Source organism: Lissotriton vulgaris, chromosome 10, assembly GCF_964263255.1.
Source record: "Lissotriton vulgaris chromosome 10, aLisVul1.2, whole genome shotgun sequence".
NCBI classification, from domain to species: domain Eukaryota; kingdom Metazoa; phylum Chordata; class Amphibia; order Caudata; family Salamandridae; genus Lissotriton; species Lissotriton vulgaris.
Window position 1 is genome coordinate 333,173,105 of NC_141698.1, and position 24,292 is coordinate 333,197,396.

At 44.2% G+C, this 24,292-nt stretch overlaps 1 protein-coding gene across 5 annotated transcripts in view; it reads right to left on the reverse strand.

Annotated features, from left to right (window-relative positions):
* Positions 1 to 24,292, reverse strand: part of GUK1 (guanylate kinase 1) — a 199,188-nt gene that overhangs the window by 37,840 nt on the left and 137,056 nt on the right. For all 5 annotated transcript variants that reach the window (XM_086941108.1, XM_086941111.1, XM_086941109.1 and 2 more), the window contains exon 6: positions 18,986 to 19,070. In XM_086941108.1, the coding sequence (XP_086797234.1) occupies positions 18,986 to 19,070 (85 nt within the window). The remainder of the gene's footprint in view (positions 1 to 18,985; positions 19,071 to 24,292) is intronic.

Consider the following 24,292-nt stretch of genomic DNA (forward strand, 5'->3'; position numbering starts at 1 on the left):
GTATGATTGGGGTCTCTTTTCTCATAGTAAATAAAATACATGTGCCAAATAACTCTAGGTCTGTTGAAAGTGTTCTATCACAACAATGGGCTTTTAGCTAGATCACCTAACCCACAAGCTAATTCACTTACAAAAACTACACAAACCCTGAGTGAACTTAAAGAATTCAATAAAAAGCATAATTGGGATAACTGGTGGTGCTGCAATCCACTTGCTAGTCATCAAAAACATTCCAAAAGAAACCATAAAAGCTAATCCTCCTAAACAGTAAGGTAACAACTCAAACCCTACTAAAAGAACAGAAAGAGAATGTAACTGCTCGTTCACCACAGAAGTTTGCTACACTGGTTTAACAAAAAAAGGTTATGATTGAGTCACAAAATGACGGCTATTAATACATTACTTCATCGGAAGAACAATATTTGCAATAAATATTAAAAGAAAATAAAGCAAATGTAGATGCATGAGAAAGTTTATTTGGTGAAAGAATTCACATTCAAAAGAAAATATGTTTAACTAGTAAGTTGGGGGTTAACAAGACCATCAATAGCTTTGTTCGATGCTTCGCAGTATTATGCAGCTACTCATATTCTCTACCAAGTGGAGAAGAAAACAGCCCCATGATGTTTTTTTTAACCAAATCAGATTTGTACACATGGGTTGGAATTTCTATGGGTCTGGAAAAGGAAGAGAATGTGTGAAGTGGGTGCCACATGAAGAAATCAGAATTGCAAATATACTCTGATTGCAGTTTGATGTCGTTCACAACAGGTAAACAGGAATCAATAGAGAGTATATTGCCAAAGGAAAGGTATTGCTAGAGAAGCTACTGTTGTTCTGTGAAAGAGGTCTCAAGTTTCACCTCACAAGAAAAATGGTCATGTTGGGGGCAAAATTGAGGTTTCTTGCTCCATACAAATACTGAAACTAAAGTATTTTAGGAGAAATGCAAATAGGCAGTAGAAGGCAGCAAAGTCCAATAACACTGCATAAGCAATTTGTAGGGCATTCTGGGAGAAACTGACAAAGTGGTCCGTGCTCAGATGAGATGCAATATACCCCCTTGATAGCAGGTGGCCCAATACAATTCCCAGTAAGACAGTTGTTTCCTGAACAAACAAGGAAGTACCTGTAGCAAAACTAAATTTCAAGAGAAGAGGTATGCAAAGGAGATGAAAAAACTGCTAAATGTTCTTGGCTGTTGTCAAACAATGCAAGAGAATCAGACTGTTTCTCCAAAGCATAATATTGACTGAATAATAAATTGTATGATCGAAGACAGATACATGATGATTAAGAATTGGGTTTATAGAACTTCATTTTGAATAACTGAACAAAATCACTGATCTATGGATAGATGAACAACAACTTTCATAAGATCACACTCAGGTTTGGCATCCAGGAAGCCTAAGGCAGCAACTATCGTGGACATGATGCAAAGTGACTTCCAGGATAACATTTGCATTCTGTTTTAATACCAGATACTTAAGTCAACATTCTGGTGCTATATGTGTGCTGCTCTAAGCACACAAGTTGCTTACCAACCACCACCATAACAAGTCCCACTGCTTCTAGTCCTAGAACGTGTCTTTTAATAACTACTTCAGTGCTTTATCCTTGGAACTTGTAACTCTTATGTACAATGTAGAAAGGTGAGGTGCAGAGGACTATCATGACAATGCATAATATAGTGTGCATACATATGCTCTAGTCACTGCTTGACAAATTGAAGGTTTCAAACTATTTCTCAGTGACAACTTTGCATATTTTCGGAATAACTGTAAAATAGGACATTCTGACACTAACCCTAGGTTGAAGAGTGAATTTGTTCTTCATACATAATATTCAGTAATGAAGACCTCATTTTCACCACCCTAATACAACCTCTAGGGAATGGTTACAGCAGTAGGTGTTATGGTCCCTAACGTTGTAAATTGTTTATTTCTGTCCTAGTTGATAACGTACTATTTGTTCCCAAACATGCAACGGTCATGAAGAATGCTCTATAAAAGGGATCTTTACAAGCTGCAGTTGCCAACAACCTCATGAAACACCTTCACCAATTTAATTGATGAAGAGTAAATACTACTAGGAATACTAAATACTGTAACTGAAATTAAATTGCACAGCGAAATGCTGGTCAAGGTGCCTCCCGCAATTGCTCCACTTCTAGTTTAAATTCTGCAATGGTTGGTCACTGTACCTCTGAATTCAGGCAAGCATACAGCTCCACAACACATTTGGGATTCCTTCCTTTTCACTACAATTTCAGATTGCTCTACACTTACCTTAAAATTAAACTAAGCCAAACATTTAAAAAACGATTATTTATTGGTTGCGGTTCCAATTAATAAAAAAACTGAAAACAAGTTTAGAGGGAATCATCCTTAAAGCCATTTACACATATAATTATGTTTGAGGAGCAAATACTTTGTTTAAGCAGGGCAAATCCATTTATTTAATCTAGGCAAGTTGGTTTTACATTTGACAATACATTTACTGACTTGGGGTTTCCATCTGAATCCAGAGGGAGGCTTGGGTGTGGGATCGTGAGCCAGGATAGGGTGGGGGATCGTGAGGAAGGATAGGGTGGGGGATCGGGAGGGAGTACAGGGTAGGTGAGGGGATAGGGGTGTGGGATAAGCAGAAGAGATGAGGATGTCATATGGACCTGGAATAGTCTCATGCTGCAAAACTGTTGCTACAAATAGATATATTTTTCCTTTGGCAGCATAATCATACTCTTGAATCCCATGGGGTATATTGTTTGTGATGCAGTATTCCTCACCACTGAGTATAGCAAATGGAATTTAATGCAGGCTCTTAGCTCTCCAGCACAGTTCTGGTATTAAGTTTCCAATAAACATAATGAAGCCGCTTTTTTTCCTTGTTGAACGTGCTGTATGTCTAGTGGGTAAATATTAGTCAACTAACTTATTACCTTACTGTACACATTATATTCTTCAACTTTCAACTGACTGATATGTTGCTGGCTTGCTTAGTAAATGCAGCTCATGAGAATAGAAGAGTTGGTATACCTTAATTCTGGGTTTAGTTTCGCCTTTCCATTAGTAATAGTACAGTACTGATATTCATATAAGGTGTATTAGCACAGACAATGTATTGAAGCAACACTGCGAACGGGTAGTATGCTAAAGCCTCCATGGAATACTTACATTAGAAACATTGGCCATGCATAGTTAGAGGATATCATGGTATTTATCGCACAGTTTGTAAGTAGTTTGCCATACGTTTTTGTCATGATTTCAGTTATATAAAGCTGTGACAAGCATTCCTACAATCTGTTGTGCAATATACCATCAACAGGTCTGCAATCTATCTTGAAAGCAGCCAATCAGCTGACAGCACAGGAGATCATGTGGTGGTAATGTGGGCTCATGCAGGCAGATTTGCAGGGGCAGACCGAAAGCTGCTAGGTAGATGGACTTTGCTCTGTGGGCGCACAAAACCGCTCTATTTTAAGGATGCACAGACTGGTGAGGTGGGTGAGAATTACGTAAGCCATGTAAGCATATACTTACCATCTCTTGATAGTGGTACCAGTGAATTACTACATTGAGTCAACCCAAGAGTTTGCGAGGCCACCCCCTGATGCCATTGCTATATCACTGTAAATACTCCATCGATCAACTGTGAAGTGACGGAGGTCTAAGCTCCAGGAGGTAGCACTATGCCACTAGAATACCATACAAGTCAACAGGCTTTCTCCAGTTATGCACTGCGAATCAGGAGGAACAGTCCAGTATCCAATAAGGATTGCCTAAACCCTGCCCCAGTTTGGGAAACAACTGAATTTGTACCCCATTGAAGAACACTGCATTGCAGTGCAGTAACAACTGCTGCTCCCAAATCCCAGTCACCTCTCTAATCATGTGTTGACATATCTTTCCCTTTGACACTGTAAAGCACTCTGCTGCCTATTGGCTAGGCTTGCGCTATAAATATACCACATGCATACAACCCAAGAGTGACAAACGCTAATGGCTTGCCAGACCATCATATTTATTTATATAAATAAATATATATATATACATATATATATAAATATATACACAAATATATACACATATACATAAATATATACACATATACATAAATATATACACATATATATAAATATATACACATATATATAAATATATACACATATATATAAATATATACACATATATATAAATATATACACATATATATAAATATATACACACATATATAAATATATACACACATATATATATATACACACATATATACACACATATATATATATATACACACATATATACACACATATATATACACACATACATATACACACATACATATACACACATACATATACACACATACATATACACACATACATATACACATATACATATACACATATACATACACACATACATACACATACACATACATACATACATACATACATACACACATATACATACACACATACATACACATACACATACATACATACATACATACCATACATACATACCTATATATTCACAGAAAAAAAACCATAGGTTATAGACCATATATAGTTAGGAATTTGCATTTCCAAAACCTTGAAAATTCACTGAAAAAACCATAGGTTATAGACCATACATAGTTAGGGATTAGCATACATAGTAATTTCGCGGACCCGCAATCCACTGCTAATGATGTCACATATTACATCATTCATGACATGGTCAGTGACATCACTGATGACATCTCAAATGACATCACTGATGACATCACTGATGACATCTCAAATGACATCACTGATGACATCACTGACATCTCATTTGACATTACTGATTACATCACTGATGATATCATTTATGTGATAATACATCTTCAGACTCTAATATAACCTTTGATACACTCAGTGTAAACAGGCACTCACAGACTGTCACACATCCATGGAGTTACTCACACACCTATTCAGTCATGCAAAGAATCAATCACATCTCCATTTCCTTAACTATACAGTTATACACACCTTACTTATTCAAACATATACTAACACATATTTACTCTCTTATACAATCCTTGATACAAGTTCACAATGATTCATACAGCCACTCTCACATTCACTGACTCTTATGTTCAGTTATTTATATATGTCAACTCTCACATGGAGTGTGTTTTACATATGTACTTACTTTGACATGTAGAACTGAGATATCCATTCACTCACCAATATACTCATGCACACAGTCAACTGTCCATACAGCTGTTTCTACATGCACTTTTGAACCCATACACCTAGGGAATCAACCGCTCACACATCTATGCACAGAGTTATACACCTCCCAGCCACCCACACACACACTCAGTCTCCCATACAAATACTTGGGCAACCATTCAATAACCCATATAGTTACTGATATAGCTACTGATTTAAACATGCAGCAGTTTACAGAAGAACATAAATATTGATTGCCAAATTAAGACACTTTAATCACTAACCCATGCACTCAGTGAGACACATTTAATCATTCTCTCATACAGTCAGTCATGCACCTACTAAATCCTTCATCCAGACACTTATACATCCACTCATTCTTCAATATGTAAGACATATTTTAACTTTACAGAAACATACAGTCACTGGGTGTTGTCATCAGTGATGTCATTTGAGATGTCACTGACCATGTCATGAATGATGTAATATGTGACATCATTAGCAGTGGATTGCGGGTCCGCGATATATAGTTAGTGCAACTAACTATATATGGAATTTCAATGGTTTTGTGCAAATAAAATAAGGTTTTTTAAATGCTAATCCCTAACTATATATGGTCTATAACCTATGGTTTTTTCAGTGAATTTTCAAGGTTTTGTAAATGCAAATTCCTAACTATATATGGTCTATAACCTATGGTTTTTTCTGTGAATTTCATTGGTTTTTTAAAAGCTAATATCTATAGCTGTAAAATATATTCTTTATTAAGTGACGTATCACGTAGCCCGTGAGACGCCTCATGATGCATCGCATAACCGTGACGTATCGTCTCTGCAGCGCAAACCAAACCCAAAACGTAAGCGCGCCAGAACACGCTTAAAGATATATATATATTTTTTTAACCTTAATTAGACAAAATCCACACGTGCACATATCACAAACGTTCAAAAAACACAATATGTCGGACTCCCGTTACGCTGCCGGTTAGCTGCCCGGTTAACGTACCAGGAAGCACCTTTACCGCGAAAAATCGCAAATTTTTTTTTTTCACCCCCCAGGGAACTTTAATACCACCCTCATCAATCCTAGGGGTTCAGGAGGGGTCTGCCTTACCCCTTTCATTCATTTACACCTTTTTTTTTCCACCTCTTGTCTCTCGATCCCACAGAGAGACAAGATGGCGGCCGCTCCAGACTGTTTACAATGATAACAGCCAATCAGCTTCTCCTCAGACTCTCGTTACACTGCCGATTAGCTTCCCGGTAGCTGCCCGGTTAGCTGCCCAGTTCGCGTACCAAGACGCGTCTCTACGGCGAAAAAATCGGATTTTTTTGTTTGTTTTTTTTTTGGCCCCACGTGGCTTTATAATATCCCCCTCATCAATCCTAGGGGGTCAGAAGGGGTCTACCTTGCCCTCTTTCCTTCATTTCCCCCTTTGTTTTGGCCTCCTCTTGTCTCTCGATCCTACCGAGAGACAAGATGGCGGCCGCTCCGGACTGTTTACAATATTGACAGCCAATCAGCTACTCCTCAGACTCCCGTTACACTGCCGGTTAGCTTCCCGGTTAGCTGCCCGGTTCGCGAACCAAGACGCGTCTCTAAGGCGAAAAAAATCGGAATTTTTTTTTTTTTTTTTTGGGTTACACTGACGGTTAGCTTCCCGGTTAGCTGCCCGGTTAGCGAACCAAGACGCGTCTCTACGGCGAAAAAATCGGATTTTTTTTTTTTTTTTTGGGCCCGGCGTGGCTCTATAATATCCCCCTCATCAATCCTAGGGGGTCAGAAGGGGTCTACCTTGCCCCCTTTCCTTCATTTCCCCCTTTGTTTTGGCCTCCTCTTGTCTCTCGATCCTACCGAGAGACAAGATGGCGGCCGCTCCGGACTGTTTAGAATGTTGACAGACACCGGAGAGCCAATCAGCTTCGCTTCGCAAAGTTCCGATACGCGAAAAGTTCGCGAACCGGAGCGCTGCCCGGAGCGCTGTTACAGATATATATCTTGTTTTAAACGTTAATTTCTCAAAATCCACTGAAGCACATATATTGAGACCTAGCAAAGGCACATCGGGCTAACAGTCCCTACAATTTTGCCAAGTTTCGTGCAAATCCATTCAGCCGTTCGAGCTCAAAGTGAGTCCAACCGCCCTATGGAAAACTCAATGCAAAAAACGCGTTTTGGGACCCCCCTTTTTTCTCAGCCCCTCCTTGACGAAACCCCACCAAATTTTCAGGGGCTGCTCAGAAACAAAATGTGCCATTTTCCTGAAAATTTCAGCCGATTCCGTCCACAAACGCCAAAGTTATTAGGCATAGAATTTTCAAAAGTTCCATAGAGAAAAAATCCTAACTATATATACCTACTGGCTATCGCCAGTAGGTAATTATATATATATATATATATATATATATATATATATATATATATATATATATATATATATATATATATATATATATATATATATATATATATATATATATATATATATTACCTACTGGCGGTCGCCAGTAGGTAGTTATAGTTAGGATTTTTTTCAATGTTAAATCTCAAAATTCTATTTGGAATAACTTTGGCACCGGTTGACGAATCTGCCTGAAAATTTCCTGAAAATGGCCTCGTCGAGCTCCGGTCCTTCCTTGAAAGTTTGGGGGGGATTCGTCAAGCGGGGGCCGAGATAAAAGGGGGGTCCCAAAACGCGTTTTCCCCATGTTAATTTCCATAGGGCGGTCGATTTCACTTTTAGCCCGAACGGCTGAATGGATTTACACCAAACTTGGCAAAATTGTAGGGACTGGTAGCCCGATGTGCCTTTGCTATGTCTCAAGATATGTGCTCCAGTGGATTTTGAGTAATTTAGGTTCAAAAAAATATATATATCTATAGCAGCGCACCGGTGCGCGCACCGGGGAGCGCTCCGGGCGCGTGACGCGAGGTGCGCACGGAAAGCTGATTGGCTCTCGGGTGTCTGTAAACATTCGAAACAGTCCAGAGCAGCCGCCATCTTGTGTCTCGGTAAAATCGAGACATAAGAGGTGGCTAAAACAAAGTGGGAACTGACCATAAGGCGTCAGGGATAGACCCCTTTGACCCCCTAGGTTTGATGTGGGGGCTATAAAAGGGCCCCGCGGGGCATTTAAATTATTTTTTTTTTTTTCGTTTTGCGCGGGGGAAGCGCACGGTGCGCGCACCGGGGAGCGGCCCTGGGAGCGCACTATGATGAAAAAAGGTGACAGAGTGTTTAAAAAATGAAGTTTTGATTTAGAAATTGGAGGTAGTTCTAAAAAGAACTTTTTTTTTTCTTCTTTTTGTTGTTTTATATTTTTTTTGTGTTTTTTGAACTTTTTGTACTTTTTTTGGCTTTTCAAAACAGTTTTATATATTTTTTTGTATTTTTTTGGGGGAGAAACAAAAAAAGGGAATTGAAACTGGCTCAACTGGAGCAAAAAAACAAAAAACCCAAAAAATTACTTCTTTTTGGGGCACTTGTGATTATCACCTGCAAGGACGATGAGTTTCACACTTTTTTCCCCATAGGAGATAAGTTTGCCACAAGCAGTGCAAGTAATTTTAAAATCAGCAAATCTCGGCTGAATGCAAGGCATCACCTCAGATGTTTCTGGTTGCGAGGAAGTGGGTTGGTTTCTTTGGGAGGGGGTCCTTGATGACTGGGGGAGGTTACTGGCCATTTCCCGGAACTCTGCACGAGAGTAGTTGTTTGGATGCTTTCTTGTCATGTGCCGAATCATGGTATAGTTACCAAAAGAATATTTCTTATTTGGGTTGCCCCGTGAAAGTTCATCATTGCAGATGAGGCAAGTGACTTTGGGCGCATTCACCTTTTTTTTCCCCTCTGGAATTGAAAAAAACTGCCAAATGAAGTGTGGTTTGGGTTTATAAGGTGTGTTTTCTTCAGGCAGCCATCTTCTTCTCCCCTCCTCCTCTTCCTCTTCCTCTTCCTCCTCCTGTTCTTGACCACCAATATAATTTGGAGCTGGTCCTCTTGGTGGTTGTGGTGGTGGTGGTGGGGCAGATGCACCAGCTGATGCTACTAATGAAGCCATTTTATAGTACAAAATATTACTCAAAGAGCAAAAAAGTAGACAGAGCAACAAACAGGTCTTCCTCAGTCAAAGGACAAAGTCAGAATAAGGAAAAAAGGTGGGGTCTTTCATCATTTAGAAAAAAAAACTGTCCTGAACCAATGAGAAGTGTTATTTTCAGGTCACAAGACCAGGGGCTTCATCATTATGAAACCAAAACTGTTATGAACCAATGAAAAGTGTTATTTTCTGCTCACATGACCCGACGCGCTTACGCTACGCGCCCGGGGCGCGCCCGGGGGCGCGCCCCGGGTCGCGCAGCGTAAGCGCGTCGGAAGTTTACGTTGTGCGATCGTATTCGCTCGAGTACTTCCGGGTGCGCTTACGCCGTGCGTATCACGCGGTCGCGGCTACGCGATACGTCACGATTATGTTTTCGTTTGCGATATTGGCGCTCACGGGACGCTCCCCGGAGCGCGCCCCGGGGCGCTTTGTAAAAATACGCTTTTCGGGGCGCTCCCTGGGGCGCGCTCCGGGAGCGCTCCCCAAAATAATTTTTAAAAAAAAAATTGGGAAAATTGTAGGGACAGGTAGCTCTATTCTGAAGTGGTTTGTAAAAAACATTAACTTTAGAAAAATATGTATTGTGCTACATTGGGCTTAATATATGTTAGAGCCAAAATGTAGCCCAAATGTAGCCCAAAGTAGCCCAATGTAGCCCAAAGATGGCCACCAGAGATCAAAAATTGAAAATGTAGCCCAAAATTCAACTAGATGTAGCCCAACTGTAGCCCAATGAGAAAATGTACCAGAGTGTTAAAAAGAACAACTAGAGTGCTAACAGTCTTATTTATAAAGTGAAACTAATAGTTAGGAATTAGCATTAAAAAAACCTTTGAAATTCACTGAAAAAACCATAGGTTTCACACCAGTTATAGTTAGGAATTAGCATTTAAAAAACCTATTAAATTCACTGAAAAAACCATAGGTTTCACACCAGTTATAGTTAGCTGGAAATTTTACTGATATAAAACCATTGAAATTCCCACGTTATAGTTAGTCGGACTCACTATAACTTGCGCGTGCAATGCACTGCTGATGACATCACATATTACATCACTCATGACATGGTCAGTGACATCACTCATGACACCATCCTTGTGACATAGTGACAGACCTCCTTTCACTATAATGTAACCCTTGAGACACATATTCAAAAATAGAAACTGAAATTTTTAAAAAAAATGGAGATACCTATATCAGTTACAACAAGCAATTCAGTAATTCCACTATCTATATACACATCCACTCTTTCACCAACAGTTCTATATAGTCACTCATACATATACTCACTCATCATATGAAGTGATACACCTATACATCCTGTTACACACCGACATTCATCCAAAAGTTACTCACACACATATTCACACGTGCAAATAAACTATTGAACATCCATTTATTTGAATATAGAGTTATACACACACTTCCACCTTACTTCTATTTAAAATTACACATATTTATTCTCTTAAACAATCACTTATAGAAACACATACTTATTTAAACAGGAACTCTTACAATCTCTTACTCTCACATATACTCACTTCTATACATCAATATTCATATATACTAGATTAAAACATATGTAGGTACTGATAAAGACACTAGTGAGACAGTCATTCACTCACTAACAAACACATATAGACACTCATCCACCCATACAGTCCTGTACATATGCTGTCTTCAAAACACATACAAACAAAGAGTCAGTCACTCATGCATCTATGTGCTAAGTAATACCCCCACTAAACCATATAGACAGTCATACTGATACTAATAAAAATATCTAATAACCCATATACATACGCATGTAGCTACTTACCAACACATGTAGCCACTTATACACAAAGTGAAACACTAATATATATATTTAAATATTTAAACATAACTCACTAATATTTATTTTTCAGAAAGACACATATTCACTGGATGGTGTCATCAGTGATGTCATGAGTGATGTCACTGACCATGTCATGAGTGATGTAATATGTGATGTCATCAGCAGTGCATTGCACGCGCAAGTTATAGTGAGTCCGACTAACTATAACGTGGGAATTTCAATGGTTTTATATCAGTAAAATTTCCAGCTAACTATAACTGGTGTGAAACCTATGGTTTTTTCAGTGAATATATATATATATATATATATATATATATATATATATATATATATATATATATATATATATATATATATATATATATATATATATAATATCAAGGCTTTGTGCCGAAACGTTATGGCGACAACGACAGCTGAATAAATTTTGAAAACCAGCATCTCATGTTTGGTCCGTGTCTGTTTCCAGTGCGATCGAGAGCTAAGGCGATTGCGAGAGGAGAACGGAGGTAGATATATATATATATATATATATCATTCCTGCAATGAATCCAAGGTTTATCAATCCTGATCCCTACAACCAGGAAGGAGTGAACAAGCCAGATTGTAACCATCTATTAGAAAAGGGAGGATGGTACCGGTGATTGAACCTGCGATGGTTACCAAGGTAAGTAACTTTCTTCTGAAGGATATGTCTACTTGCAGATTCCTCACAGGTTGAACAGATTCCAAAGCAAAAACCTCTTTAGGTGGTTGGTCTGAAGGAATTTTCAAACAAGGATATCCTGGAGAACCAAGCATGTGAAATAGCTATCCCTTCCCACATGTAAATTCAGACAGCAATGCTTAGAAATGCTGTGAAGGGAAGCCCATGTTGTTGCTCAACGATCTTAGCAACAGAAAGGCCCTCGGCTAATGCCGAAGTGAAAGACTCTGTCCTGGTGGAATGAGCCATCGAGCAGCTCCTTTTTTTTATTGCAAGAGCATACAGAGCATATATTAGTGCACAAGATTATTCAACTGGATTAAGTTCTTTCGAACTGCCTTGCCCTTCTTGCTGGCAATGTACTCCACAAAGAAATGGTCTTCAATGGTGGGTATAGTAACTGACCTCCCTTCTGGGGTCCAGCCGGTGTAGCCTCTCTTACTCTTTGGTGGGTTGTGTTGGTGCGGAGGGTAAAATGTTGGAAGGGTAACGGATTGCCTGACACAGAAACGGGTTACCACCTTGGGAAGGAAGACTGCTTTAGTCTGTCCAGAGGGAAAACACTTCTCGCTTAAGAATTAGGTAGTAGAATTACCATTTTAAGAGACAATCTCAACTCGTAACTGTGTTGAAGCTCAAAAGGAGTACGCATCTAAAAAGTCAACAAAAGATTCAGGCTGCATCGTGCATAACCAATGGGGGTGGGAGGGACCTGGTTTGTCAGTCCCTTCAGAAACCTAAACACAATCAGGGAGCCGAAGAGGGAGGCTGAGAAATGCCAACAAGCCTGTGATGTATACCTTTATAGTACCCATGGCATAACCCTGCTGGGCAAGTGAGTGCACGAAGTGAAGGACCTCTGATAGGTGGGCCTTCAAGAGATCCACATCACGCTCTGTACTCGAGGAGATAAATCTTTTCCAGCTCCTAGAATATGCTCTCTTGGTGGAGGGGTAACAATCAGAAAGGCTCACAATGACCAACTCTGTGACAGCTGAAAGTAACATAAGGGTGTCCACTCAATTGCCAGGCATGACGTGAAGAATCTGGAGATTGCAATGCAGAACCTCTCCCTTCAACCGGGAGGAACATGGAGCAGAGGTCACGAGCAGAGGTCACAAGGAAAGGTGCAGTAGAGCTGCATACCACACCTTGGGAAATCCAGGGCGAAGAAGACACTTGGGCTCGGTCTTGGTAAATCTCTCTCAGAACCCACGGAATTAAGTGTATAGAAGTATATGTGTAGTGATGTGGAAAACCTAACTTCAACCGAAAACACACCCTCCAAGGCTCACTACAACAGATACTTGTGGGCACAAAACCTTAGGTAATTGGCATTGTTGCAAATGGGCAAAAGATCCCCTTGAGGCATGCACCACAGGACAAAGGTATTCTGCACAACATGCCAAGCACCTGTTGCTCAGAGAGCCAGCCAGATGGATGGCAACCAACCAGATCCCATGCTGGAGTGCTCACAAGAGAGATGAGGACAGCTCATGCCTCCCTGCTTTTTGACGTACTATAACTCAGGTGTGCTGTCTGTTAAGGACAGAAAAGACTGACCACAATAGGAAGGAAGGCTTTGAATGCCGGACGCATTGCTTTTGGTTCGAGGTTTATATGCAGAACCAATTCCTCTGGAGCAGTTCTGCACATATACCTCCGATCTCCAGTTCCTCCAGATCAGCACCACACCCAAAGGTGAATGCCGCTAACCACTGTGGTTGGTGTAAGGTAGAAAGGTATCCCCTAGGGTATCTGCTCTACTACTAACCACCTCGTTCGGTCAGCCACAGTGTTCTGGGAGATCACAATGGAGCCTGCCAGATGTCCACCATGCTAGAAACCAAAGTCAGCGTGTGTGTGGCCAGGAAGCTGGAAGCCAGCAGACCTAGCAGCTGAAGTACCGTCGGGACTGTATCCCAAGCTTCCTCATGAAGCATCAAAATCATATCCTGAATGTCCCAGGTTCTCTGTGGAGAAGGGAAGGCTCAGAATGATGCTTCCTGTACTGCCCCTAAGAATAGGAGGCACTGAGAAAGGCTCTAAGCAAGATTTGGACATGATTGAAAAGCCCACGTTGAACAGCAATGATTAAGTTGTCTGCAGATGGTGCAATACCATCTGCAACGCACTGGCTTTTAGTAGCGAAACATCCAAGTATGAGAACATGGGCAATCTTAGACTCCTGAGATAGGCTGCAACCACTGGCATCGCATTTTTTAAGGTTAGAGGTGTCAATATTAATCCAAAAAGAGAGGACAACAAACTGGTATCTCCTGTACGACTGCAGGATTGGTATGTGGAAATATATGTCCTACAAGCCTAGTAACACCATCCAGTCTCCCACTTCCAGTGCCAAAGAAACCTGAGCAAGTGGTTGCATCTTGAAAGTTTCCTTGTGCAGGAAAATATATAAGAACACAGGTCTAAGATCACGCACAGACTGCAGTCCTTCTCGGGGTTCAGGAAGTACTGTGCGTAGCACTGCTATCCTACTTCCTGCTCTGGCACCAACTCTACCGCTTTGTTCTGAAACTGTACACAGTTCTCCGATTTATTTCTCAATGCAGCCTTTGTCTGTAAGACAAAGGCTGCACTGAGAAATAAATCGGCTTTGGAAACACAAAGATCTGAGATATTGGATCACTATATGGATTTTGGATTTCTGTGACTGTCAATTTATGGTTTCTACTTTCGCAGATAGCGGGCATTTATCAAGATTACACATTTGAATGCTCGGGGAGAACTGTGTACTGTATTTGATTCAAGTTTGTGGGTCGTGGTGGGTGTTGTGTGGTAACCACACCTTCTCCCCTAGTAGCACCTGAATCACGCAGTTATTTGGACTTTTCCCCAATACTTTGCAGAGCGCCCTTGCATCTGGGTTACCAAACCATTTATTTTTTGTTCTGAAATAGGATTGGCATCTCCTGCTGCAGGTTCCACAGATGGTCTTACAACTGGAGGGACTGAGGAGACGACTTTTGGAAGGGTGGGTCATATCTCTTCCCTACAATATGAAGGACACATTGGTCTGATGTTCTGGCCTTCTAGGCCTGTAGAAAGATATCCATCCTGCCACGGGCAGCACAATCTCATGCGGGAGAAGAGGAGGCGTTGGCGGCTGACTGCTTTGTATTGCGGCCACTGCCTTTGCTTCGGACAAAAATGTAAACCTTTGGAGAACATTCAAAACTTTCTAGACTGGCAATAATCTTTGTGTATATTGATATCTAGGAGACAAGACTGATTCTCTTCCTGCCCTAAATCTCTCCAGTCTGGAATCTGCATTTTCTCCAAAATGTTGTGCCCTATCGAATACCAAAATCATCAATGAACGCTAGACATTGTGTACAAAACAGGCACAAAAAAAAACCAAGATCAAGTGATCTCCGCCAGTCGGGCCGTCTTAAGAGCCACTGATGATCCCATCGCTCTTGCTATAGTACTGGTAGTGTTCAGGCCATATTTTCCTGGCGCAGGTCTATCTTATATCTGCCAATAGGGCAGAAGTCGAGCTTTCCCAAGCAGCCATCACTGGGTCTAAGACGGACTCACAAAGGGCAACTATGGACACAGACTTCGAGGAGGGAGAAGACTGTGCAGCAAGTTGTAAAACCTTTGGTAGCAGATTTGCTTTGTTTTTCCACTGAGGGCAGGGGGTGTTCAATAATGTCTGCGGCTTAATGTAGCACAGTGTGCAACAAACTTACCTTTACTGAGGTTGTCCCAAAGGTAACTTCATCTCCGTTTCAGATGATGTGTCGAACCCATTCACATTTCTTGGGGCAAAAAAACCTACCTAGCCATTGGAAAGGAGAGGCAGTAAATTAGCTGCCTCACTATTGCCTTTCTACTGTCATCTGCCTCACGTTTCAATGTAACAGGTATCTGGATAAGACCAGAATCTGACCTAAATATCTCATGCCTTGCATAGCAATAATGTTGACCCAAGTCCTCAGCCTGTTTCTGACTGATCAGTTCCTCCGCAACGAAGGCCAAGCCTCACTCCTGGATCTCTTAAGGGGCTCCGTGGCCTTTGATGGGGTCTGCTGCCTGTGTGGCAAAGGAGGGCATAGTAAAACTGCAGTTTGTGGTGCCATAGCTGGTAGCACCCATTTGGCATCATAGAAAGTGCCATTGGCATTGGGAGAAGATCTGCTGAAGAAGGTCTTGGTATTAGCCCAGATGTGCCGGACGCATTATATCAGGAACAGGGAGGACACACAGCACAGGAAAAGGACACATTGGAATTAATCTGTACAGAGCCCCAAGCGGTCCTATTGTGCCGGGAGGTGCTCCAGGGCAGACAGATAAACATTTAAACAGGACATTAAAAAAAATGCTAGATTGGCACCTGCCATCTGGAACTTCGGATAGGCCTGAAGCAGCATCGGGGAAGACCCCCAAAAAGTGAAGAACGGCCAAGGGTCCGGGCGCAGGGACCAGGCCAACATTGCCAACAGCACAGCCTATTGATAGAGGGAATTCCTCCAACTTCGGTTCAGAATAAGATTCTTTATGACTTACCTTTTGAAGAAAATGATGTTTTGCCAACACGTCATGGCCCCTCCTCTTCCTTTTGTGCTTGTCATGCTACTCCTTTAAAAATGTGGAAGGAGACTTGTACCTAGGCCAGGATCAGCTTGGTGCCCAAAAGTTGTCATCGGCATGACCGTCCTTTAATGACCTTGGGGTCCATACTGTGGCATAGATCACACAACCTAGAATTGTGCCACAACTCAAGACACCAGAAAGTTTGTGAGGGCCTGTGGCAGGAGAAGACATAAGTAAAACTGCATACTGCAAGCTAGAAGAGTTGTGAAGCTTGTGGTTGGAGTGCTGCAAACTTGGAGCAAAAGCTCAGAATGATACTCCTTAGGGAGTCAAGGAAATACAGCTGAACCTGGCTCACAGGCAGTATGCATGCCTAATCGGGGTCCACCAACGCAGGCACTGCATGGTGGGCTAGGATATGAACACAAATCTTCTCATTCATAATCAATGCTTAACTTTTCCTCTGGAATGAACAGACTATTAAAAGGGGTCCATCTGGTTACTGACATCACAATAGATCTCGAAACCCACCTACCTTCACCAACCAAATTTCCAAAATGCCTGTTGTTGAGAACTGTTATGTAAAACTGGACATAGATATCGGTGTTTTTCTCTACAATGAATGGCCCTTTGAAGGACCATTCTATAAATGTCTTCTATAAGGTCATAACACAGTCTATTTGAACTCCTACCTCATATTTCTCAGGACTTTGATTTACACTTTTAGTTTCCCACTGGTGCATTTTATTCGCCCATTCCTAAATCCAAGAAATACTTTTGTTGCTAAGACGTTGTAGGATACCTTGTATTTTAGTTTTGTGTAAAAATAAAAAGGATCACAAACTGGCTTTTCGCCAATACAGATGAGAAATAAGTTACTTATCTCCAACAGTTCTCCAGAGTTAGAATTTTTCACAGATTCACATACTTGAATCATTCCCAGTCATATAGCTAGGAGTCTCAGGGTACTCCCAGCTTGATGACGAGGAACGATTCAAGCATGTGAATCTCTGAAAGATCAAATGATAGAGGCGCACTAGCAACTAGGGTCCACCACCAGCAAAAAGATTCCTTAGGGTATGAGAAAATACATGGCTTTTTGCCATGTTTTACTACAGCTCTGGCAAGCTTTATTGGAAAAATAGAAAGATATGGTCTAGTTAGAATGTACCCAAAAGCATATTATAAGGAACCCTATTTAATCTGACTATTAAGTCAAAATTCCTGTATATGCACATTGGCATATCTGGTGTTCCTGCACTCAGAAGACCGATTATAATATATATATGCAGTTCCACCTTCACTGTTGACATTTTCATGTTCCACGAAGGCAGAAGAGAAAATAACTTGTTTTATACATTTCACAAAAGATCAACTTTTTATTCTACAAATTAAAGAGGTTCTGGGTTGGGAGAAGGTCACCAGACATGTGCACAGTTATCAAACCTACACAAACCTTGGCCCTATATATGTTTGCATCTTATTTCTATTTTGAATAAAACACCAGAAAACTGTAACCAAATGTAGACGAGCAGCCAATCCCACATTGTTATTCCACTGCCTAATCTACTCTGCATCAAATCAAAGGATTGGCTGGGGGAGCGGGGGAGAGTGGTAAGAGGGGAGCTGTGAAAATGGGAACAGCTAGAGTTTCTCCCATCCACTCTAAAGGGATGACCACCATAGGGATAGTAAATGCCCTCTATCCTCTTCAGATAAGCAGCCGATGTTAACAGTGATGTCAAAAGCATATTTATTAGGCAGGCCTTCAGTGAATCCGGGCAACTTGAAGTAAGTTTAGGGAGCCCGACTTTAGTCTGTAAAAGAGACAACCTTACTGGAAGGGATTACAGTGTATCTTTTAATGACACTAGTTAGTATAGTTGAAAAAGACAAATGGTCATTTGGGTTCAAATGTATTCCAGTCATCTGCACATTTATTTTATGAATCAGCCATCAAAAGATGCTAAAAAAACTGGACTTTTAACACTTTTGTTGCCAAGCAGCCTCAGCACTACACCCTAGTGTAATACATTTACTGCTACTTCCCAAGAGAAACAAACTACACTATTAAAATCTTTCCCAAACATTTCTTGAAGATCAATTGGTTCACCCGCTGGATGATGTAGTGGTGGCAATAGAATGAATGAATACATGAAGTGACATTTGTAAAAGCGCTCATATACTCTGAAGTATCTAGGCGCTGCGCTCCGAAGAGAAGCAAAGAAATGGGAGGGTTAATACTGAAAGCGCAGGTCTTTAAAGCCTTCCTGAATAGCAGCAAAGGTTCCTGTACACGAAAAAGCGGAGTATGCCAGTAAAAACAGTGTAGTGGAACCTTCCTGAGACCATGGCACAGATGGTACTGAGCACAAGAGACATGTCTAATAAAGGACACATGCCAAACTGCTAAAAGCACTTCAGACTTTAAACTGGAATGGACTTTAATCAAAAAGATCATTGTATCATGTAAGTAGTTCAGCAGCAGCTGCTCTTTGTAAATCTAGTGTCATATTTTCAGCATGCATGAGAAGGGGCCTGTGCAGGCTTACTTTAGAGAAGAACGGAATACTTACTGGTTTCCATGTCACTGAGTGCGGCCTTTAATCTCTTTTGTAAACTCTCTTCAGATTCGGTTTTCCGGTCTCTTAATCGTCTTTCCTTTGCACAAGAAATGAAAAAGCACATATAATAAAGATCCAGTTCATCTCGAGGATAATTTAATCAAGTAACCATTCATCAAACTGTCAATGCTTAACAATCTTTACAAGAAATAGAACGAGAAGCTAATACAGTTGTAACATGCATTGGCAAAGCCTGTAGGTCTCGCATTGGCAAAGCCAATAGGTCTCGCATATACAAGAGCTATCGACTTTGGCAATGTCTTTTCGCCATGTTGTACATCAGTGCGGCTGCTGTTCAGCATTAGTGGCGTGGACTGTCCTAGAGGGGGGGGGGGTGGTAGTAGAGTATTGTTTGCTGGATTTGCTGGAGTAGAGTGTTGTAAGGTGGAGAGTATATTGTTGTGGAGCTGCGGTGGAATGGGGTGGGGCGAACTGGATTGGTGTGGGGTGGATTGGATTTTTGGGGATTGGATTGGTGTGGGGTGGGGTAGATTTAATTTGGCTGTATTGTACTGTGTGGGGCGGACTGGATTGGAGTGCAGTGGGGTGGTTTGGATTGGGGAGGAGGATTTTGATTGGGGTGAGGTGGATTAAATTGAGTGGAGCTGATTTGAGTGGGGTGGGATGGACTGGATTGGATTTAGGTGGACTGGAGTTGGGTGGGGAACAGGGGAGTGGGTTGGAGGGAATTGAGGTAGTGGGGCAGACTGTAGTGGAGTGGATTGGACTGTCGTAGATTGGGGTGGATTGGATTGGGGTAGAATGAGTTAGATTGAATTGAGTAGGCTGCATTGGAGTGGGTGGAAGAGAGCGGGGCGGAAGAGAGCGGGGCGGAAGAGAGCGGGTGAGGGGATTGTTTTGGATTTGAGTGGGGCAAACTGGAGAGTGTAGATTGGAGTGGGGCAAACTGTTTTGTATTGAAGCGGGGCAGAGTGTTTTGGATTGTAGTAGAGCAGATTGTTTTATACTGGAGCGGGCAGATTGTTTTGGTTAGGAGAAGGGCAGATTCTTTTGGATTGGAGTGGGCCAAAGTGGAGTGGGGCAGATTGGAGTGGTGTGAATTAGAGTGTGGTTAATTGGGAGGGTTGGAGTGTGGCGGATTGGAGTGTGGTGGATTGGATTGGGGTGAGTGGTCGGGATTGGATGGGGTGGATTGGGGTGTATTGCACGATTAGGTTTTATGTTTAAAGTATTTTATTAAGGCATAAAAAACACGGGGAGGGGAGCAGGAGGTCAGGCAAACATACAATACAAGAAGCAAAACGTTGCAGCGAGTCAGAAGAAGAAGAGGGAGGCAGGGTGCCCCAGAGGGTAACAAGGCAAAAAACATAAGGCAGTAAGGCACTGTAAACAACCCTCCGTAGGCCCCCACTCCCTAGGCAAGGCCAAGCCGGAATAGCACTCTGCGACACAGCAAAAGAGAAGCATACCATACCACCAGCCCCTCGACCCCAGAAAAGGAGAAGAAAGAAAAGCAAGGAGGAAAGAAAAGAAAATAACACCCCAACATCCCCGTCCGAAAAGCAGCATTAGAAGCATATAACCCCACTTCCCACCCCCAGCCCCCGGTCCCCAATCCGTACAATCACTCCGCCGCTGGCGCCGGCGGTGTCAGCCTAAGGAGGCGCAAGTACCGTGGGCACGTTAGCTCGCGAAATGCCGTGGACAGCAGTGCCAAAAAGGGATGCCAGAGCTCCTCAAACTGGTCAACATTCCCAGCCACCGTTAGCGATATCTTCTCCATACCCAGTACCTGCCAGAGCCTATGCAACCAACCAGTGATAGAGGGGGCAGTGGGGGTGCGCCAAAGGACAAGTATGTTCTGAACGGCTGAGCCTAGCGCAATCGCAATCTGCCTGCCCCTGCGGGATTTCAGCGGGTACATCAAGTCATTGGGGAGGCCAAGCAAGACATACGCGGGGAAGCGCGGGAGCTCAATCTCAAAATGCCTATCCACCTCATCTAAGACTTCCTTCCAGTAGGCCGACAGCACCGGGCACTCCCAGAGAATGTGCGTGAGGGTGCCCTCCTGTCCGCAGCCGCGCCAACAACTCTTATCGCCTAGTTTGCGCATCTCGTAGAGCCGCTCCGGGGTGTAGTACCAATAGGTGGACACTTTAGTGAAGGTTTCCGTCAGCCCAGTGCGGTACGCAGAGTGCCTCGCCCGATACGCAATCTTGTCCCATTCCTTGTGGCTCAGGGTCCTGCCCAGTTCCCTGTGCCAGCGCTCCCTCCCTGGGTTATGGTAGTGAAACGGCGGGGGTTGGAGAAATTTATACAAATCAGTGATGAGTTTGGCATCCGAGGCCCGGGTCACCAACCATCGCTCATAGGGCGTAATTGTACCGGCGGCGACGTCACGCACTGAGGGTTGAAGAGCCCAGTGGCGGACTTGCATGTAACGCAGTCTATCCCCCTCCGTCAGGCCAAACTCCTGTCGGAGCTGCTGGAAGGGGAGCACGCCCTCCGGCCCGTAGATCTGGAAAAGCGCTCTACATCCCGCACTCACCCAGTGGGAAAAGGCCCCCGGCTCCAGGCCCGGAGTGAAGTCCGGGTTGTCAGCAATGGGAGAGAACGGCGACGGAAAAGTGGTGAGCTCCCGTAGCTCACACACCGCGTCCCACACTCTTAGCGGGACCCGGGTGATAAAGGAGGCGTAGAGATTAGGCGGGCGGTGAACGCGCCGTAGGAACGGGACCTCCTGGAGGGTACGGCCCGCAACTGCCTGGTCTTGAAAGAGCCAGTGTTTGTCCGACTCCCACCGGCTCCACTCCACCAGGTACCGGAGCTGCGCCGCCTGAAAGTACTTCCGGAGGTCCGGGACCCCGAGACCTCCCGCCTCCGGGGCAAGCATGGAGAGGACCCGCTTCATCCGAGGCTTACGGCCTTGCCACACAAAGCGGGAGATGTCTGCCTGCGCCTGCCGTATCCAGCCCACGGGGGGCTGAAGAGGTAGAGCGCGGAAAAGATACAGGATCTGGGGCAGTATCGTCATCTTCACCGCCGCAATACGGCCCAGCCACGAGAGTAGGCCCTTGTTCCATCGGCCGAGTTCCTCCTTTATCTTTTTGCCTAGAGAGGAGTAGTTAGCTGCGACCATGGCAGGCAGGGTGGGAGCAAGCAAAATGCCCAAGTAAGGCACCGCGGAGGAGGACCACTGCAAAGGGAAAAGACTTTGAAGGTCCCGTCTGGTGTCGGCAGAGAGCGACACATCCAGTGCAGCCGACTTAGTCATGTTCATTTTAAAGCCCGCAACGCGGGCAAAAGCGTCCAGCTCCTGGACACAGGCAGGGAGCGACCGCCTGGGGTCATCCAGGGTCAACAAGACATCGTCCGCGTATAGGCTGACAGTGTGTGTGTATTGCCCCATCTTCACCCCAATAGCGTCCGGGTTGTCGCGGATCCTCTGCGCAAACGGCTCCATATAAAGGGCGAAGAGGAGCGGCGAGAGAGGGCAACCCTGTCTCGTGCCGCGCTCAATGGTGAAGCTGCTGGAGCTGTGTCCATTGACACGCACTGACGCCGACGGTCTCCTATAGCAGTTAAAGACCATAGTGCGGAACTTCTCGCCGATCCCTAGTTTCCCAAGGACCAGCTCGAGGTATGGCCAATGAACCCTATCAAAGGCCTTCTCCGCGTCGACCGATAGCAGCATCCGCTCCCCCGGGACGCGTGAGGCCTTTTCCAGGACGTGCATCACTCTCTTCGTGTTGTCGACCGTCTGCCTACCGGGTACAAAACCGGCCTGATCTGCCTCCACCAAACCTGGTAAGTGTAGACCCAGTCTGGCCGCCAAGATTCCGGTGTAAAGCTTGAGGTCCACATTTAGGAGCGAAATGGGCCGGTACGAGCCGCACAAGGTCCGGTCCTTCCCCGGCTTGGGGATAACCGACACAGTCGCCGAGAGGAGGTCCGGTGGGATGGCGCCCGGTTCGGAGAAGGAGTTGAACAAGCGAGCCAGGAGAGGAGCGACAGTGGGACAGAAGGTCTTGTAGAACAAGGCCGTGTAGCCATCCGGGCCCGGGGCTTTGCCATGCTTCAGCCGTGCGATCGCGGAGATGACCTCCTCCACGTGAATGTCCCTCTCTAGGTGGTCCGCCTGGGAGGGGTCCAAGACCGGGAGGGTCACGGAATCCAGATAGGCCTCAGCCTCTCCCGGTGGGGAAGATTCTGAAGCGTACAGTGCCTCGTAAAAGGATCGAAAGGTATCTGCCACCTCCGCGTCACCGGAAACCGGGATCCCATCCACTCCCACCAACTCCTTCACCACATTGCGTTGCTGCGCAACCCTAAGCCTATGGGCCAGGAGCTTACCGCACCTGTCTCCGCCGGTGTAAAAGGCGTGTTTCAGGCGCAGCGCTGCGTACTCCGCTCGATCTAGATCCAACGCAGAGAGGAGTTTTCGTGCCGCCTTCAGTTGCTTCCAAACCCGAGGTGCCCCCGTCCGGCGGTGGACCTGCTCAAGCTCCCTAACCTGCGCCGTCAGTTCTTCCCTCTTGCGCTGGCGTTCCTTATTTTCAGCCGAGGAAATGGAGATAAATTCTCCCCTGACGACTGTTTTCAAAGCCGCCCACTGTGTAGCCAGGGACGTGTCAGAGTTGTTATTGTGGGTCAGGTAGTCCTGGATGACCTCCTCCACTCGCTTCACCACCGATTTCTTATGGAGAAGCGTGTCCCGAAGCCGCCACATCCCTCTCGAGGGGGGGGGCGCCGGCCACGCAAAAACTCCGGAGACCGGCGCATGATCGGACAGAGACAAGACCCCGATGTCCGCCGCCGTGGCGGCCGAGCGAAGTGGGCCGCTCACCAAAAGATAATCCAACCGCGAATAAGTGCGGTGTGCGTGGGAAAAGTAGGAGTAGTCCCTATCGGTGGGATGCATGGTGCGCCAGAGGTCATGCAGGTCCATCTCTGCAATCTGGTCCCGCACCGCTTCAGAAAGCTCCCCTGTCTGCGGAAAACGCTGGGCAGACCTATCTAGAGTGGAGTCGAAGACCATATTCAGGTCTCCCCCCAGGATGACATGGCGATCGGGCGAGGCAGCAACATCCACCAACACCGAGTCCAGGAAACGATCCTGGTGATCGTTTGGGCTGTAAACCGAACCAACCGTAAAGGTAACACCTCCTAAGCGCATGCGATACACTAAGAGCCTCCCTTTCTGCTCGGCATGTTTATACAGCACCTCCCCCCTAAAGGAGCTGGCTAGAAGAATGGCCACCCCAGCGGTCTTAGTCGCAGCAGAGGAAAAAAGTTGAG